This window comes from Chanos chanos, chromosome 8, assembly GCF_902362185.1.
Source record: "Chanos chanos chromosome 8, fChaCha1.1, whole genome shotgun sequence".
Taxonomy (NCBI): domain Eukaryota; kingdom Metazoa; phylum Chordata; class Actinopteri; order Gonorynchiformes; family Chanidae; genus Chanos; species Chanos chanos.
In genome coordinates, this window is record NC_044502.1 from 25,815,094 (window position 1) to 25,825,971 (window position 10,878).

Consider the following 10,878-nt stretch of genomic DNA (forward strand, 5'->3'; position numbering starts at 1 on the left):
CAGGGACAATATTCAATGAGTAACACGTTGACTCCCGCGCCATCTGGCTGGGCTGAAAAAGTAACATACTTTGCAGTTGCGTGCAACTCATTTGTATTAGTTCTCCGTTTCAGCAGGGGGCAGTATACAATTTTAAGTTCCTCAACATTGTTGAATTACATTGCAATAACAGGAAGAGAAACATCCTGACGCCGGTTTTGAGATGCCATGGTAGTGTTTTGAAGTTGTGTGTAATTTAGGTTCCGCTGCAATGTTGGATTAATACGATAGAAATAGAAGAACTGTAAAGCTGCTGAAATGCAGGACAAGAAAATAGCAGGTATGTTTTTACGTGAACTTAGAAGACTTTTCGTTTCCTGAAACTCTGTCGTTCGTTGCTAGTAGCTACTAGCCGATGTATTGCAAGCGTTCCGCGAAGTATTCACCGTGGATGTTGCATCGTTACTCCCTTGGTACTGCATTTATTCGAGTCGTGAACTATTAAATATAATTTGTTATGACATGGTTAGTCCAACAGAATACTATATTTGTTTTTGAAAGTACTAGTGCATTCGTATGAGAAACTTGACCTATCCTTGTATTTTCACTTTTTGTGGGTAGCGTAAACATTGATGTTTCGCATGTTTGTTTCATGATGGTCTGTGTCTGTGTTTTCGGCAGTGCGTTCACAGGATCCAAACCAGCGGCGAGTGTTGGACAGTGCCACGCGCCAACGGCGACTGAATCGCCAGCTCGAGGCGCTCGAGAAGGATAACTTCCAGGACGACCCTCACGCGAGCCTCCCCCCACTCATCAAGCGCCTCCCGCAGTTCGACGAGAATAATGAGTCTGGTAAAAACTCTGGTTTTAGATGGGTGGGATGTGTAAAGAGACAAGCAGTTTGTTGCTGCCCCATACTGAAAAAGAGATTTTGCTGTACAGACCATAATGCTACCTGAGCACAGCCTGAAATTCTAGAAAGGACATGTTGCTTCAGTTAGTGGTTAAGATTCAGGAAGATCTCAGGAAGACTGGACATGTACTTAAAAATCCAAATCAAGGAGAGAAACAGGTGCATCAGAGAGTGGGTAGTAATCTGTGTCATATACATAATCTTAGTAGGAATTAGGCCTGCACAATATGAGGAAGATGTGCAATAACATTGTTCAATATTGCAATGGCGATATGACTGGCGATAATTAAAAAAACAAATATTGAAGTGTGCATATCAGCTGTACGGTTCCTATGTCTTTCTGCTGTAACAGGTACACTGGGGGCACGGGAGGAGGGGGGGGGGGGATTCTGGGAAAAAGTCGTAAATTTGGCTTGGCGTTATTTTAGAGGGGAAATACCAGAAGAGCAGCCTGTCGCCTGCGTTAAAATGAGGAACATGGAGCATCTTGTGAAGTTACACTTTAATATAGGTTTCACAGATAACGAAATACTTAATCTTTTGGCACATCAGCACAACATTTTCATAAGTATCAGGACTTTGAAAAGATTGTGCAAGAAACTGTGATTGTGCAACAGTGTAATAGACAAACAGCAGTTGTCAGAAGGAGGCTCAAGCTGCCAACGACTGCCTTTTAGCCCGTTTTGTTTGTTTCTTGTTATATACTTTCCTAAAACTTATGGGTTTTTTTTCTCGAAAATTTGCAATTTTATTCCCATAATATGACATTTTGTCGCAAAATTACGACATTATTCTCATAATATTTTGACTTTTTTTTTCTCAATTACGACTTTATTCTCGTAATATTACGACCTCATTCTGGAAATCTGGAATTTTTCTCCCTCAATGTGACCCTAATACTCCATCGTAATTTCGAACATGGTTTTATTGAACAAATTGTTTGGCATGCTCTACACAGTAACTGTGTTTGTAACACATCATCTCTCCTGAATCTATAACAATTCCGAATAGCAGAAGTGCTGTTCAATTTCACCACAAGGTCTTCGTCAACCACGTTTTCCTCGCTCCTCTCGCCTTCCTCAGCCATCATTCTAGCTAAACTTGCAGTCGCCATCAAATTGACACCAATTACTCTGAGGGTAGTTGACGGCTAGTTGGGGCTTCATCTGATCGGCTAAATGGTGTGAATGCACGGCCCATGTACCCAGGGCTCTATCTGATAGGTCAAATGGTTGCATGCTGAGTGTGAATGCATGGAGCGTGTAAACAAAGTGATTTTTCTTATTCGCGTTTCAGGCAGTCTTTTGCAATGTGTTTATCGCATGTGTTCATGTCGCGATGACGATGAAAATAAGATTTATCGGTCAGCACTAGTAGGAATAGACCTCAATTTTACAATATTATGTTTTCCCCTGATTTTAACTTCTCTACGTGTGATTTCTTTTTCCCAAGGCAAGCGGAGGAAGAAGACACGGGGCGACCATTTCAAGCAGAGATTCCGTAAGAATTTCCAAACGCTGCTTGAGGAAGAAGTAAGACAAAGACTGCACCAGGCCAACACTCAGGCCTCCTTAACCCATGTGTCTCTTAAATGGATAGAAGCAATAAACATATCAATTATTTATACATCAGCACTGAAAAATTCTCTCTCTCTCTCTCTGTTCCTCTGAAGGACCTGAGTGTTAGTGAGGGGCCAAACTATCTGACTGCATGTGCTGAGCCTTCTAAGTTCCCTCAGCGTCATTTCTGTGCTGTGTGTGGCTTCCCCTCCAACTACACCTGTGTGTCATGTGGAGCGCGATACTGCTGTGTACGCTGCCTTGGAACGCACCATGAGACTAGGTAACGTACACACACACACACACAGGACTTCCACATATGCTCACAGAGAGGCAAGTCCATATACGCATTTGATGTGCAGAGTGACAAAATGACATATGTAAAAACACTCTGGTGCACCTGAGAATAATGTAGCAGAGGGGCACACACACACACGCAAATTAACCCTTCTCCCCTCTTTCTCTCTTCAGGTGTCTGAAGTGGACTGTGTGATTGTTTTGTGTTATCATGCTCTTGGTAAGAGTGATTTGTGTTTGTATATCCTCTGTCACTGGACATTTTAATGTGCATAAATGTGTATCGTGTGCAGTTTCTGAGGGAGGTTTGGGATCCAGACTGTCATCTGTACTGACTATTAAAGGTCCTGTTCGCTCACTGGACTCACACTGTGTGCATCTTTGACCTGCCAGCATGAACTGGCCTGAACTCTGAAGACACATGCAGCTGCTTGCCAGAACTGCGATGCCCTGTGGCACACTCAACCCACTGATGAAACCAAGAGTTAAAGATTAACCAGTATACTAAAATGGGGAGGAATGATCCAAATTAGAAGAGTCTAGATTCTTGGTTAACAGACTGACTCCAGTGGTTTCAGGTTACAAAGCAGGAAACATCTTTAAAGTGTTTAACAGAAGAGTTGTAGTGGAAAGTTATATAGATGTGACCATTTTGTATTTCCTTAAATAAAGGCAAAATGTTCTCTCTCTCTCTCTCTTTCTCTGAGTTTGATATGAAAAAGTCTTAAAAGGAATACAAGTATGATTCCACTGATTCTATTCTCCAACACACCTCTTAGCCTACATGGGAATAAATGTAAGCAAAAATATTTTAATTGGAAAAACTACAACTACAAAAGAACTAAATCCCACAGAAATAATTTATTTGAAACCTGTTTCATTTTTGTATTTTCTGTAAACCTTTCAGAATGGCTTCACCACAATACATTGGCTGATACAACATGTCTGCACAAAAATTCAAATTCCATTGTACAGTCATTGAAAAGAGACCATTTAAAAAACTGCATCATCGTTCACAGTGGTGCAATGCACAGTTCCCAGTGTCTCTTCATAAACGTACATCTCACACCATAAGCAGGTTGGAGACATAAGGGTACTCTAACACGTGGTCTTTGAGGAGACAGTCTATATAAAAGACATTTTTTATTGAAAGGAATCCAAACATAATGCCCAATACAGAGCAACATTGTGCTACAGTAGTCTTTCCTTGCTCTGTCCCAGCATCACATGCATTAACATCACGACTGTCCTAAATCATGACACGGTATGGGTGCTTGAGCTCTGACACCCCCGTCACAGCCTGGTGGATCTGTGGGATTGGTGTTGTAGACAATTCCTGAGTTGTCCAATCTCTGACAAAAGATGCATCAGAGATAATGTACAGCTTGTTTCCATCTAACATAGCAGGTATTATAAAAGATGTACTGTTAAAGCTACAGCCTACGTGCATTCAGACTAAAGGTGAAATGCAAGAATTTATGAATATGTTCACACATCTGTAAAAGTCAAATACCTGATTAACCAGTTCCCCTTTGTTACAGTTCTCATTCAGGCTGAGCACTAAGAACACAGCCCAGTGTGCGAAGGGGTGTGTGTGTTTGTGTGTGTGTGTACAGATTCCATTCATGTGAAGGTGTGTTTAGATGATCTGGAGCTGGTGTGAGTCTTTCAGACCACAGCTGGTCTTGTGTTTGTGGAAGAGATGAGTGAGAGCCTCCATGTACAGTCTATGGTAGTGATCTACCTGCTCCTCTGATGGACACGGGACCCTGGGCACACTGATGGGACTGCCCACTGGGACAGAGAGAGAGAGAGAAAGAGGGAGAGAGAGTGAAAAGAGATGCATAACCAGACTGCAGTCGGGAGGATGATGTCTGTAGCCTGACCTCTGTGGTTCCCTTAATCACAGCTGTCATTATAGTGACATTACATTTTTTCCTTCAGCTACAGTATATTTCATAACACAAGAGCATTTTCATGGGGGTAGGTCATTGCTTTTGCAATGATTTCTTACTTGTTAATAGCACATTAATGAAGATTTAGAGATTGGTTCAGAGTTTTCATCAGCAGAAGCAGCAGTAATGTGAAAATCCAATGTAACTGAAGAAAAGAGGAGTAAGGAGTAACACTCACCCACGGTGGTTACTGGACTCCTGTAAGGCATGAGGAGCCAACGCTCCCCTGCAAACAGACATGGAGCAAAACCCATGACATGTTTAAAGATGCTCTGCAGCCTGCGACCCATGCTCCCCTCTGGAAACACCACCTGTTTGAACAGGTCATTCTCCCCAAAGGAGTAGACAGGCACCAGGTCTGCCCTAGAGAGCAGGGAGTATAGGTAAGCAGAGGAGCATACTCTGTTTGGAGATATTGACTTTATATTTTAACTCTAAGTTTTAACTTCATTATAAAGCAGTTAAAAGATGCTTTTTTTACATTTTAAATCTCCAAAATGACGTTGTCTCCTTGGTGCTGTTTTACACAGGTACGGGAGAGATATGGTGTAATGGCAGCTACCCTACCTTCTCCACGAGGTTCATCAAGCTTGATTAGGTGTATAGCTATAGGAGTGTAACTTTGTATCTTCTCTTTCTTAGTATTGTTCACCATCTTCTTTCCTTCCACTTCACCTTTCATGTCTTTCTAATCCATTAATACAACTCAGCTCCTTTACCCTATAACCCTCTCTGTTTTCTTTTCTCTCTCTCTCTCTCTCTCTCTCTCACCCGTTCTCCAGGGCCAGTCTGACAAAGCCCTTCCTCTGTCTCATCACCACGGTGTTTACTCCTGGAGAGGAGGCCAGAGACTCCTCTGCTCCTCCTATAATGATGACCACTGCGTTCCCCTCTCCACAGCGGCTCAGCAGGTATTCAATGCTCTCCTTACTTACCGGACGCAGCCCTGACCACACACACACACACACACACACATACACACACAGACAGGCAATGAGAAAGACAGAGGACAGCTTCATTTACTCAACTTCAAATGAATGAATATTTAGGCCAATGTATTGTAGTTATGTATCTTCAAATAATCTTTCAAGTGTAAGAAAACATTTTTAATCCAAGTACTGTATCCCAAAAATTATGCATAAGGAGAGCAGTGCTCAAGAAACCTTTCCAGATCCCCCATACACACACACACACACACACACACAGAGGCTGATCACTGACCGGCACTCATGATGTAGTCTCTGAACAGTGGTAATCTGAAGAGTCCGGCCAGGATTGCCAGGGTTAGCTGGACACCAGGGAAGAGCTGAGCGGATCCACAGCTCTCTGTGCTGAAACAGCAGAATGCTCCCACACTCATGATGCCATGGGGGTGACAACCCAGTATATAATTCTTACTGGGACTCAACTCCGCTGTCTTCACCAGCTGACCCATGAAAACAGATGACAACACATAACGAATGAAGAAGGAGGCATAAGTAAAGAAAATAAGGGTATTTTAGTAGGAGATAGGAAGTATATTAGAATAGTTAGCTACAAAATGACTCATTAAGAGGGCTTTTGATATGTAAGTCAGTGACATCATTTATTTTGCCTTCAGCAGTGTTACCTTTACAGGGAAGTAATCTCTGAAGTGTTCCCACACCTTCCATTTCCTCACAAACTCTGTCCTCCTGCCCTCTAGTGGACATTACAGGAAGTACAATTATATGGTAGACAGTTTTCAAAGCTTATTTGAAGCAAACAATTTAAAGCAATAATAAACAACTTCAAAAGCTGATAATGAAAAGTAAACATTAGCTCTTCACAGTTATGTAGAAGAGCATAAATAACCAGGCCTGCAACTCCAGGGATTCAGACTGAAGACAAAGGACCTGTCAAATTTTAACAACTTAATTCAGGTCTGCTTGTGGGTCTATCTAAGGTGTTTTTGTAAGGGTGGTGTAACATATTTGTGTCAGTGTGTGTGTCTGTCTGTACATGTGTGTCTGAGTGTGTGTGAGTGTGTGCATGTGTGTGTGTGTGTGTGTGTGGGTGGGTGTGAGTGGGTGGGTGACAGAGTGTGTGAGATAATGTATGTGAGGTGTGTTTGAGAGTATTGTTTACCTGTGTCAGGCATATTCACTGAGGGTGTGTTGGTGTGAATACAACTGAGAGAGCCTCTCTGAGCATGTCTGTTGTCTTCCCGGTTGTGTTTCTGTTGGGCTGTACGTATTTGTGAACGTGATGTAGGTTTGTGGATGTGTCTGCTCCTATTTTAGGGGTGAGTGAGTGTGTGTGTGTATGTGTGTGTGTGTGTGTGTGTGTGTGTGTGTGTGTGTGTGTGTGTGTGTGTGTGTGTGTGTGTGTGCGTGTACATGCCTACCTCTCTCAGGTGTGTACCAGTCCAGCAGCTGCCACGTGAAGTAGAGAGTGGGAATGGGCCAGAGAGAGGTGAACATCAGGTAGACCATTAATGTCAAACACGCCACACCTGTGTCCACACACACACACACACATTATTGTCATCAGTATCATCAAGCCCATTCAATGGATCTATATAACACAAAAATCAATCTTAAATGGGATATATCACATCTCAACCAGCACACACACTCCATCAACATCTAGATGTGTTAGTATGTGTGTGTGTGAGTGTATGTGTGTGTGTGTGTGTGTGTGTGAGCTCCAGATAATATCTCTTGCTGTGTCAGCTATTAAGAATTATCAGCTGCATGGTTCTGTTGTCCATATGATCTCTCACCTAAAAAAAGGAAAGACATCACCAACTGCAGAACACTTATGGTCTCGATAAACTCTTTCCATTGTGTCTTCTCCTTCATTCCAGTCACTGAGAACAGACAGAAGTTCAGAAAGATAAAGAAGAAAAGACATAAAAAACGGGGGTGAGCGTGGGGCACAGAGGGCTCTTAAATTTGCATCAGTTATCAAAAATCATGTTTAGCTCTCTCGGATGCGAGTTTTCTCGCTCAAATGCTGCGCAATTCCTAACTGAACGACGAACTATGTCCTAATTTCCTTTCTCAAAGATTATCATTTCATCAGATTATCAGGCAATACTATGCAGGGAATCTGAACTATTGACTCCGAAACTTGTATTGCATAACAAGCTGTACGTAAGGAGATGCTGCTGTCGTTGTATTAGCTACAAGATGGTAAGATTTTCAGAATAACATGATTCAAAATAACTCACATATTTGGAAGTTATAATGAGGGGAAATATAAAAAAGTGAACATTGTGGAAAAAGTGAACAGTGAAAAGTGACATTCTCCAGCGAATCTTTATCTCGTTAAATCAATATCTCTCAAAATCGGTATCAGAGAGTGGACTTACCCATTTCATTCACACACAGACTGAAGATCAGTCGTTCCTGTCTGTCATCACCCGTGCCAAAGGATAACTCTAATTCTTGTGCGTTTGTAGTGCGGATAATCAGCTCCTGACAGCGGTGAGGTTGGTGTTATGCACGTCTTTGCCCAGTCTGAATAATGACTTGTGTGTTGAATGCACTTTGATCAGTTGAGTTGTTGCAACAGATAACGATCCAATCCTTTCCCCGGACCTGTCGGACACGCGTGTGCTCCAGGTCACAACTTGAGAACTTTTCATTTTTCAGTGTTTGTTGTGCGATGTCTGTTGTTTTCGCTTCATGCGATCCGTTGAGGCTGTGAGCAAAAAGCGACCACAAACTTCCTTTATTGCCAAGTTTAACAGTCTAATGCATCAGTGTGGTATGGCATCGGGAGCTGGTCGCGAGAGACTTGGTCAGGCAGCCTAAATTAAACGCAGTTCGAGCAGTCAGTCCAAAACAGAGGAAATGAAAACATACGATACATGTAACTTCACATGCGTTACGGTACGTCCACAACGTACGAAGTGTAGTTTCAGTAACAAAGCACATGAGACATTTAACGTGTTGGCTAACCAGCCAATCACAATCTTCCAAAGTCGGCTACAAAGAGGAAGGGCGAAGTTGTTCGAGTAGTCTGTATTACGAGCTGTCATACATAGGCTGGAGAAAGGCGATGGTTCTTTTCTTGTCGCGCAACTTTGAACGTTAGGTTTGCCATCAAAGGAGTGAGGTGTGTGCGAACAGCTATGATAAACATGTGAGGTATCTATAACGTGTATGCGAACAGCTATGATAAACATGTGAGGTATCTAGAGCGTCAAGAGATCCTAACCTACGCTTTGTGGCAGTGGGATAGGCTACTGAGCTGGAGGAATATGCCGAGGAGTAGCTGTCAAAAGCCTGGCTCCTCTCACCAGTAGGGAAAACGAACACAGTGATAACGTTGTCTGAAAGGTGAAGTACAGACCAAAAGACCTAAGCTGTGTAACGCTACCTATAACTCTTCAGCGGAGAGGAGTGGTCAAAGATCTCCCCTCGTCGGCTCACCAGTAGGGTACCTTATAGAGAGCTCTGAGTAACGGCAGGGTAGTTTATGAATGGAGATTGCACACAGCACAAACAGCAAGGAAAGTAACGCTCGTTTTCTTAAATTGATTTAGATTATGAGGAAAGTGTCATTTTTTGTGGATGACGACGTTATATTATAATCATTACATTATAAATAATCTTTAAATCATCTTAAAGCCACGCTCACATTAAATATCCCAAATACAACGACATGCCTCCTTTTTTTCTGTGGAATAGATTTTATGGTCAGTATCGTTTCCGAATCATATGGATGAATCTCAGAGGGAGGTCGGCATTAAAAACGTGGGCTGGCTTGAAAAAGTCAAAATTCTGTTCTGTTGTGTCATTTTAAGCTGGCTTAACTGTTCTCCTTAAATCAGCATTATTATAATTATTGTTTATTATTGTTGTTATTATTGACTTCACTTTTTTATTCTGTCCATGTCTAAAATGAGTCAAGCAACACGTGTATCATTATATGTCAGCCTGGTCCACTCCTTGCTAAAAAATGACCCACTTCCTTCGCCTCTTCAATTCCTTGCCTCTGTTTTTGCCCCTCTCCCTGTGTATCTCTCTGTTCCTCCAACTGTCTCTCCTGCCATTCACACACTTTTTAAAGTAACTCTACACTGTCACCTCCCTTTCTTTTCAAAACTTCCACTCATCCATCCATTCTCATTATTCTAGAACATTGCTGTAGCAGCCATTTTACAACTCAAAGTTATTAAAACTGTCGTCCTTTCCACAGTAATCAGTCAACTGAAACACACAATTTAAAGACAGGCTAGCACTCACACATGTCCACTCACAGACTGTATGCACATTATACACACACTACTGAACACTACACACAACACACACTCCTTTAATAGTAAACACTCTGCATGCACACACATACACCTCACTGACACTGTGACCATTTTAACAATGCCCAAGGTGTCAAAAGACTGTTCTTGTAATTGGTCTACTAAATCTAATACAGAAGCACAAAACATATCAAACACACACACACATATGCATATACTTCAGAATGCTATGCATTCTGACATACAAGTCACAAGGCTGAGAGTTCCTTTCTGAAATGTTGCCATAGTAAGTGTTCAACAATGGCTAAGCTATTAAAACTGCCACTATCTTTGCCATAATCAGCCCATTAAAGCACACACTCACTAAAAAGACACATGGACACCGTGCACATCTAGTCACATCACACAAACACACACACACAACATGCAAACGACACACAAACACAATAGGACAGTTATCAGTGTTATGACTAGCACTCCCCACAGTTACAACTATTCTCAGAATTATTAATGGTGTTACTGTGAATAGAAGAAGAACTGTTTTAGTATGTGCAGGCTTTCCTTTTTGTAGTCTGTTCACATACTATCCTCTCTAGTTATGCTTTAGCGCTTTTCTGGGGTATCCTCTCTGACACTATTCAAGTTCAATGCACAAAAAACACATGTTTTACATTTCTATGCAATACTTCAAACTGTTTTTGTGTATTGGAAATTCTTGCAGCAGAAAAAGAAAATCCATGAATTTTCATGGTGGGATGTTACACACGTTATAAGAGAAGTGACTTGCTCCATTGCAATGAGCCTATTAAACCTCACACAAACAAAAGAGACACATCTACACTGTGGTGTATTGTAGACGCTGTAGACACATCCACATTTACTGTATACACACACCTAAAAATGACATTCATCACACACGAACCTGTATAGCAAAATAACAGTTCTTTC

General features: G+C 41.8%; 2 protein-coding genes across 4 annotated transcripts; one reads left to right on the top strand and one right to left on the bottom strand.

Annotated features, from left to right (window-relative positions):
• The first annotated feature begins 200 nt into the window (after positions 1-200).
• znhit1 (zinc finger, HIT-type containing 1) lies at positions 201-3,416 on the top strand. 3 transcript variants are annotated; one of them, XM_030782413.1, is made up of 6 exons: positions 375-452; positions 661-831; positions 2,345-2,424; positions 2,565-2,734; positions 2,923-2,968; positions 3,093-3,416. In XM_030782413.1, the coding sequence occupies exons 1-5, from the start codon at positions 395-397 to the stop codon at positions 2,942-2,944; spliced, it is 501 nt and encodes a 166-aa protein (XP_030638273.1). In that variant the 5' UTR covers positions 375-394; the 3' UTR covers positions 2,945-2,968; positions 3,093-3,416. The 3 variants fall into 3 exon arrangements, with proteins under 3 accessions (XP_030638274.1, XP_030638273.1, XP_030638272.1); XM_030782414.1 differs by lacking the exon at positions 375-452 and adding an exon at positions 201-319 and having other exon boundaries at positions 2,923-3,416; XM_030782412.1 differs by having other exon boundaries at positions 2,923-3,416.
• Positions 3,417-3,590: 174 nt separating this feature from the next.
• Positions 3,591-8,449, bottom strand: mogat3b (monoacylglycerol O-acyltransferase 3b). The gene is made up of 8 exons (XM_030781547.1): positions 8,038-8,449; positions 7,447-7,533; positions 7,069-7,176; positions 6,313-6,383; positions 5,925-6,129; positions 5,475-5,649; positions 4,882-5,066; positions 3,591-4,542 (listed from the first exon to the last, which is right to left on the bottom strand). The coding sequence occupies exons 1-8, from the start codon at positions 8,039-8,041 to the stop codon at positions 4,388-4,390; spliced, it is 990 nt and encodes a 329-aa protein (XP_030637407.1). The 5' UTR covers positions 8,042-8,449; the 3' UTR covers positions 3,591-4,387.
• Positions 8,450-10,878: the final 2,429 nt, after the last annotated feature.